The 7,966-nt window shown below is 44.5% G+C and overlaps 1 protein-coding gene across 1 annotated transcript in view; it reads right to left on the minus strand.

The window, feature by feature from the left end:
• The window catches only part of LOC119336362 (serine/threonine-protein kinase ATR-like), an 18,905-nt gene extending 11,866 nt beyond the window's left edge, over positions 1 to 7,039 (minus strand). The window contains exon 1 of the mRNA XM_037608367.1: positions 6,787 to 7,039. Coding sequence (XP_037464264.1) covers positions 6,787 to 6,940 — 154 coding nt within the window. The 5' untranslated portion in view covers positions 6,941 to 7,039. The remainder of the gene's footprint in view (positions 1 to 6,786) is intronic.
• Positions 7,040 to 7,966: the final 927 nt, after the last annotated feature.

Below are 7,966 nucleotides of genomic sequence, written 5' to 3' on the forward strand. Positions count from 1 at the left end.
GTCGTCTCTCCTTTGTTTGGAGCGTGGTCGTCGTTTGTGTTGGGCCCAATCTGAAGACGGACGATGATGATGGATGGATAGCCTCGGCCCGCACACAGCTCCCCACCTTGGGCTGGTTTGAAACTCAAGTTGGGCCTAAAATGTCCTTGTCTTTTCCGAGACTCACTCATGGGCGTCCTTGCGAATATCCTATTTGCCGCTCGCTGCGGCAAAATATTTGTTCGCATTTTGAAAAATATACTACTCCCTCCGTCCCAAAATGTTCCTGTTCCAAAAAAAATGTTCCTGTTCCAAAAAAATGTTCATGTATTCAAAAATTGTCGTATTTCCAAAGTTATTTCTGATTTTCAGCCTCCATTTTAAAATTTGTTTCTTTGTTTTTTGTTTCTTTTTTCTCTCTGTTTATCTTTCCTTTTCAATTTCATTTTTCATTTTCAGATTTATTTTTCTTTTTCAAAAATGTTCGCGTTTTACAAATTTTGTTCGTTCTTATGGAAAATGTTCCTGTTCTCAAATATTGTTCATAAATTTCTAAATTTGTTTGCTTCGTTTTAAAAAATGTTTGGTAATTCAAAAAATGTTCACCTTTCTAAGTTTTGTTCACAAACCAAAAGTTATTTGTTTTACAAAAAGTTCCCATATTTAAAAATTTGTCCGGAAATTCAAAAAAATGTTCACATGTTTAAATTTACTTCATAAATTAAAAAAATGTATGGAAATTTCAAAAAAACAAATGTTCCTATTTCAAAATTTTGTTCACAGATATAAAAATGTTCTAGAACTTCAAAAATTGTTCCCGTTTTTGCAAATTTATTCAAAAGTTCGATCCCTTGCCCACAAATTTTATTTTTAAAAGAAATTTGGCGAAGTTGTTTTATCTTTTTCGCGGTTGTCTATAGTGCTTTCATACTCACGCCACAATTCTTCCAGAGTAGCTCTCTTGTCGTAGTGGTTGCGCATCGCGGGCAACTTTAGCAGGTCGCAGATTTGATTTCTAGTTAGTTCACCCTTTTTCTTTTTGCGGTTTTTCAATCCGCCAAAGACAGGGAATGGGCCGGCCCCAGTTGACCTGTCTCCTGTGCGAAATTGCGCCTCTTTGCCGCATTAAGCGGCACATAGGAGGTCCCACACCCTTGTGTCTCGCGGGAGGAACTAATCAAAGAGTGCTTGTTTTGTGAGCCTCCTCAATGGTCCTTTGGTGGCGTGCTCTCAGTGGCCGTCACGTGTCGCGCTTTGGGCCCTTCTTCGATTTTTGAGTTTTTATTTTTGGCAGGAGGCATGGATTTGCTTTCGTATGAGGCATGGTCGTGCCTCTCGTAAACAAAAAAAATGTTTTTTTCACTAGAGGCATGGTCGTGCCTCTTTGGAAAAGGAAAAAATGCATTTTCTTCGTGCCTCTTTTGTAAAAGGAAAAAAGTGCTCTCGGTTCGGCTTTTTCGTCCGGTTTTTCTGTTTGTTTTTTTTTCATGAAAAAAATCATCAATAACTATCAACATTGGATCTAGTTTTGAACATCTCGACGTGGGGAATCCAATGGTGAAAACAATTCGAGATTTGGATGCATGGTTTAAGAGATAAAACATTTTAAATAAACGGATCTACGAAAAAAGTTGTTGGGATTCCCCCAAGCAGAAAGGTGAAGCAGCAAGTACCAAGGTTTCCCTCAGTTAAGAACTAAGGTTTGTCGATAAAAGCTTCTAAGCTACACAGGTCAACAACACCTGCACATAAGACACAATCAAAATTTGTCCCGAACATGGCAAGAGGGATGTCAAGCCCCTTGTCTTGCTAGTTACAAGGTAAAACACAAGTGATACAGATAGATAATAGCAAAAAAGTAAATGGCAAAATAGTGGCAACTGTGTGTAGAAAAATTAAGCAATGGAGAATAGACGGGGGGAGGGGTGAAATGTCTCCAAGGTACCTATAATTTTTAATTATTCTATGCTATTATATTATCAATCATGAATGTTTTATATACATTTATATGCTATTTTATATCATTTTTTGAGACTAACCTAATAACCTAATGCCCAGTGATAGTTCCTATTTTTTTCCTTTTTCCTTTTTAGAAAATTAATATCAAACGGAGTTCAAACAGAAAAAAAAATCTTTGGATTATTTTTTCTGGACCACAAGGGACCCTAGAAGCTTCGGGAGGAGACCAAACAAGATACAAGAGAGCCACAAGCTCGAGGGGCGCGCCCCATGAGTTTGTGTGCCCCCCGCACATTACTAGGGAAAAGGCTAGCAGCAGCGTGGGTTTTAGATGTATCAGTAGCGCGGGGATATGCGCTACTAATAAGGCGCTACAGCTAACACATAGCAGTAGCGCGTGCTCACCGGCACTACTGCTACACAAGTGTAGCAGCAGCGCTGTTAGCGGAAGCTCGCTACTGCTAGTATCTCTAAGCGCGCTTTGCCTGGACGCACTACTGCTATCGCAGCGCTGCTGCTAACTTTTATACACCCGCTACTGCTAATTTAAGTAGTTTTTTTTGGCATATTTATTTTGTATTTGAACAGGCTTTATAGAAGAATCTTTAGCACATAGAAATGTCATCATGATACACATATAAATGCCTGCGAGACCACATATGTAATCATAGCATGTACATACAAATAGTCTCATCATAATCATCATCCAACACAAAGTGATATCTTGTCATCATCTCGAAAATAGCGATACATGCAAGTCTCGAATACTTGCAACTACAATAACGTCATCCATCTAAACAAAGGTATACGCAAGAAGTGCTATCACTATGAGTGAGAGCGGAACTATGCAGTACATGAGGTGGCGGTTACGAGTCCTCTCTCGCGCTAGCGTGAACCTCAAGTAACTAGCTTCTCCTTCTTGTCTGCTTTTGAAGCCTTTATGGCTGGCGCCCGTGAACCCATTCACTTGCGCCTGACACTCATGCCACTCGTTGTACACCCCCGGAATCTTCCCTTTGTACACGACATAGCAATTCCATCTCGCCATCAAGAAACTAGGTACCTGTTAGAGATGCATGTTCATGAAGAGGATGTACAATCATATATATGCAACAAAATATACTAGAGCAACACCGAAAAAGAAAGGGTTAGCAACTAGATGCAACATACAGTATGCAAATTAATTAACTAGAGGTACGCAGGTCATCGTACGCAAATTAACAAAGTAGCTTACGCAAGTTCGGCAGGGACCGTGGACATCACAAAGTTTTATCGCTACAAAAAGCATACAAGTTCAACTGACACATATCATCACCATCGGCATCATAAATCACTAGAAGTTCCATCCTTCCATATCATCGAGGACGAACCCTAGCTTCTTGAACGGCGTGAGGTCTAGACGTTGCATGCCTATGCGAGTTCGGACGTCAGCTCGCGATATAGGGCCGTGGTGGAACATCCCCTTCTCATCGACGACTTCTTTCATGATGATCGTCGCAATGTCGCTTTGGATGCGAAAGAAGTCATCTCTAAGTTTATAATCCGCTTCTCCATGAGATTCTAGCCACTTGTGGATATGATCATCATTTTTGCTGTTAATGTGAAGCTTTTGGTGATCCGTGTCGAACTGAATCATGAGATGGACGATGTAGAATCCATCCTTCTTGCTTGGTTTTGGGACATGGATGCAGGAGAAGTTAGTTTTATGCGCGAAACCCATCTTCTTGTTCCTTTGTTTCTTGATTTGCACGTGACCACCTCTAAAGCTGAAGCCTTGGAGAGCATCATCTAGAATATTCATTATGTGGGTGTAGTCTTTTTTCTCATAGTCTCTAGAAGGGTCAAAATACACGGCGTGTGAGACTTGCGGGTAAAGAACGATAAGGACGGCGCGCCCGTTGCTGCGGGGAAAAGACACCTCAAATTATTCCCCATATGAGAGAGAAGGAATGATTGAAATGTATGAAAGGGTTGTCCGGAACTGACTTACTTTGGATGATAAGGCACGAGGACAATTTCCCGGTCCTTATTCTGTACCATGAAGTTTTGGAGGTACTCCCTAGCAGTTTCACGCTCAAAGTCGCCGAGACTCAAGAAAGACTCGTGCATGTAGTACGGATCCGCCACACAGATTTGCGAGACTTCTTCACTCTTCATGACGGAGATCATATGTAGCGCAAAAAGGCGGACCATAGTAAAATCAAGCCGCCTTGTTAGAAACATCTCAAAGATATGGTCAAAACGCAGGAAGAACACCTCCGCGGGCCGTGTGTCGACGTAGCACTTCCCCTCAGGCACTCGAGCCGCGTATGTCGGAATCCTGGATCCTTTGAGGCTAGTAGGCTTTTCTTAGTCGACAGCACATGGTCGTGCAGTCTCCTCAGATCCCCTGATAGTGCCTCCAGCGGTTTCGGCGGTAGCATCGGCTCACCCGTGAGATGGAACATGACCGCACCTTTCACGGGTACACGCTCTTCAGAATGCATCGTCTGGCTGCTATGTGCTCTGGCTTGTTTGGAGGCAGTTACCTTCCTCGATCTCTTCCTCTCCTTTTTCTTGGGCACACCTTCCAGACCCTTCCTTAACCCCTGCCCCAGTGTTCCCGGGCTAAGTACTGTACGACCCTCACGTCCGGCTAGTTGAGCCTGTGTTGAGGCGGCATCTTCAGGCGTGTCCTGTGAGGATTTCATGAAGAGAGACTTTTTGCAATCCATGCTACGACCCTGCCCGGGCATATCATCCATATCCTCATTAGCAAGCTGATAGCCCGATTCGTCATATGGTTGACTCATTATATCTATGTCACAGTCATACGCGTTTGTATTGAGGTAATCCATAGGGTCGACCTCCGTCTCATCATCCATTCTCTGTTCTACAGGAGAAATTACATCAGCCAATACTATTGACCCCCTTCATCATGTCGTCCGCCGCTCTCACCCGGCACTACAGGAGCTGGTAATTGCATAGGCGGGGTGGTGGTCTCCGCACATGTTTGTTGATGTGTGGTAGTTATTGGTGTGCTCTCGGCCGGCTCTAGACGAATAAGATTCTTCGGCCATAGCAGCACCCAATTCTTGCAGCTTCCAATCCGCGGCGGGGTCTCGTCGTCTGCTCCCACATGCTGTACTGGAGGAGGCAAATCCTCGTGCCCCGATTTCACACTGGTCAAGCTAACCCTGAAGTGCCCAGCGGGGATTGGCTGGTTGTGGAACGTGCGTTGAGAGGGGTCCATTATCATCCCCTTTCCCACGTCCACCTTCTGGCCTTTGATCAAGTAGAGTATGGTGCACGGGGTTTCTTTCGCCTGCAAACACATATGTTTGTGGCGTAAAACAACCGAAAGGCAACAAAAATGGAATATTATATATATATATATATATATATATATATATATATATATATATGTTGGTGCGACATGTAATTACCATGACGACGTCGAGCTCAGCCAAAGACGAAGGCCTACCTAGCGCGCCTAAGACTGAGGACGGGCTGCTATGAGCGGGAGCGCCTGCTAGAGGAGGCCCGGTTGCGTGAGCAAGTGATGGTGCGATGGTGTTGTTGTTCATGGAGTTGCTCCCGACGAAACTGGGCAACGGGAAATCATGTACCGTCTTGTCTGGATTTTCCTTCGCCTAGTTGATGATAACTAGAACCAAGTTAGTAGCGAAATCATTTCTGCATGCAGTTACAGCTGCATTGACTGCCTGCTGTAGCAACTCATATTTGTCCTTGACTGCTTTTTTCGCGTCCTCAGCTGCTTTTTTCTCGACCGCAAGCTTCACCTTCGCGTCGATGTCCGCCCGACTAAACTTCTTTTTCTGCTTCTTGGCCTCCGGTCCCTCGTTGTAAAACACCTTCCACGTGGCGCCGTCTCCAGCGCCGTGCACATGACCATATTGCGGCCGCTGGTCCAAAGGGAGTCCCTTAAGTTTGTTCAAGGCACGGTTGAGAGGGGTGTCCCACTTGGGCCTCATCGGAGAAGTAGGGCTTTCGGCTGCAAGCTGGTGTTGCTTCTCCAGTAGTCTAATCAATTTCCTCGTGATCTTGTCTGTGTAAAAAACCTTTTTCTCCTGGTCCCACTTGTACCGGGCCCTGATGAAGTCATGCTCCAAGGGGTTGGTGAACTTCGCGAAGGGGTCTGGGAGACCCGCGGCTTCACATTCCGCGTCCTCCTTATCCCATATGGGCCTTTTACCGAGGTAGCCACGGCTTTCGAGGCGATGCTTCCCCGTGTTCCTTTGCTGAAGGCTCTTGAATTTCGCAGCCTTAGCCTTGGCTGCCTCGGTAGCGCAAGTGTCCTTGAACTTTTCGAACTCCTCTTCCGTAAGTGTCGGATTTTCCTCCAGAATCTTGGACAGGGGTTCATCAGCCTCAATAGCTCGTTTCACCCTCCCTTTCCTGGAGGCTAAATCATTGCTGAACATGCCCATAGCATGATTGTTAATCTTTTTCATCTTCGGATCATCCCACGGTTGTTCTATGTTATCATCCCGGTCGGGGAACTTGAATCTCTTGTGCAACTTCGTTAGGAGCAACTGCGTCAAATGTTTTTTACTCCTTAAGTCATCATCGTTGATGCTCGCGCATTCCTGTAGGATGCATCCTACTTGGTTCCCATAGCACTTGCGAGGTTCTTCCGGCTCTAACGGCTCAAACTTGCCAGGTGCCATCTTTGTGATCACAAGTCGTCCAATCCATAGTTTGTTAGGTTTTCGTATCCTCTGCTTCTTATGCTTCCTCTTTTCGATAGCGGCATCGGGGCCGGTACCTTCCCCGCCGGTACCTTCCCCACCGGAACGGGGTCGCGGGAGGAGGGAGGAGGGAGGAGGGGGAAGGGGACGGGCGTACCGGTGGGGGCGGGGAGGACGTGGTCGCGGAGGAGGCTGGGGAGGACCTCGCGGAGCTTGGCCTCGTAGTGGGCGGAGGCCGGGGTGGCAGCGGAGGAGGAGGAGCCCGCGATGAGCGCGCAGAGCTCCTTGATGTGGCCGGCGAAGTTCGACATGGCCGGCCGACGGTGGTCGCCGCCGCCGGAGCCGGAGTGGGAGGGTTCGTCGGCGGCGGCGGCGCCCTTTCCCTCCTTAATTTTGAAACGGAATTCGAGAACTGCTGCCCTTTCTCCCCCCCTTTTCCTTTTCTTCGTCGTCTCTCCTTTGTTTGGAGCGTGGTCGTCGTTTGTGTTGGGCCCAATCTAAAGACGGACGATGGATGGACAGCCCCGGCCCGCACACATCTCTCCACTTTGGGCTGGTTTGAAACTCAAGTTGGCCCGAAAATGTCCTTGTCTTTTCCGAGACTCTCACTCATGGGCGCCCTTGGGAATATCCTATTTCCCGCTCGCTGCGGCAAAATATTTGTTCGCATTTTGAAAAATATGTTAAAAGTTTTCAAAAAATGTTCCTGTTTCCAAAACAAATGTTCATGTATTCAGAAAATGTCGTATTTCCAAAGTTATTTCAGATTTTCAACAAGATTCTCCATTTTAAAATTTGTTTCTTTGTTTTTTGTTTCTTTTTTCTCTCTGTTTATCTTTCCTTTTCAATTTCGTTTTTCATTTTCAGATTTCTTTTTCTTTTTCCAAAAATGTTCGCATTTTACAAATTTCGTTTGTTCTTATGGAAAATGTTCCTGTTCTCAAATTTTGTTCGTAAATTTCAATATTTGTTCGCTTTGTTTCAAAAAATGTTCGGTAATTCAAAAAATGTTCACCTTTCTAAGTTTTGTTCACAAACCAAAAGTTATTTGTTTTACAAAAAGTTCCCATATATTAAAAATTTGTCCAGAAATTCAAAAAAATGTTCACATGTTTAAACTTACTTCATAAATTAAAAAAACAAATGTTCCTATTTCAAAATTTTGTTCATAGATATAAAAATGTTCTAGAACTTCAAAAATTGTTCCTGTTTTTGGAAATTTATTCAAAAGTTCGACCCCTTGCCCACAAATTTTATTTTTAAAAGAAATTTGGCGAACTAGTTTTATTTTTTTCGCGGCTGTCTATAGTGCTTTCATACTCACGCCATAATTCTTC

This window comes from Triticum dicoccoides, chromosome 7B, assembly GCF_002162155.2.
Source record: "Triticum dicoccoides isolate Atlit2015 ecotype Zavitan chromosome 7B, WEW_v2.0, whole genome shotgun sequence".
Taxonomy (NCBI): domain Eukaryota; kingdom Viridiplantae; phylum Streptophyta; class Magnoliopsida; order Poales; family Poaceae; genus Triticum; species Triticum dicoccoides.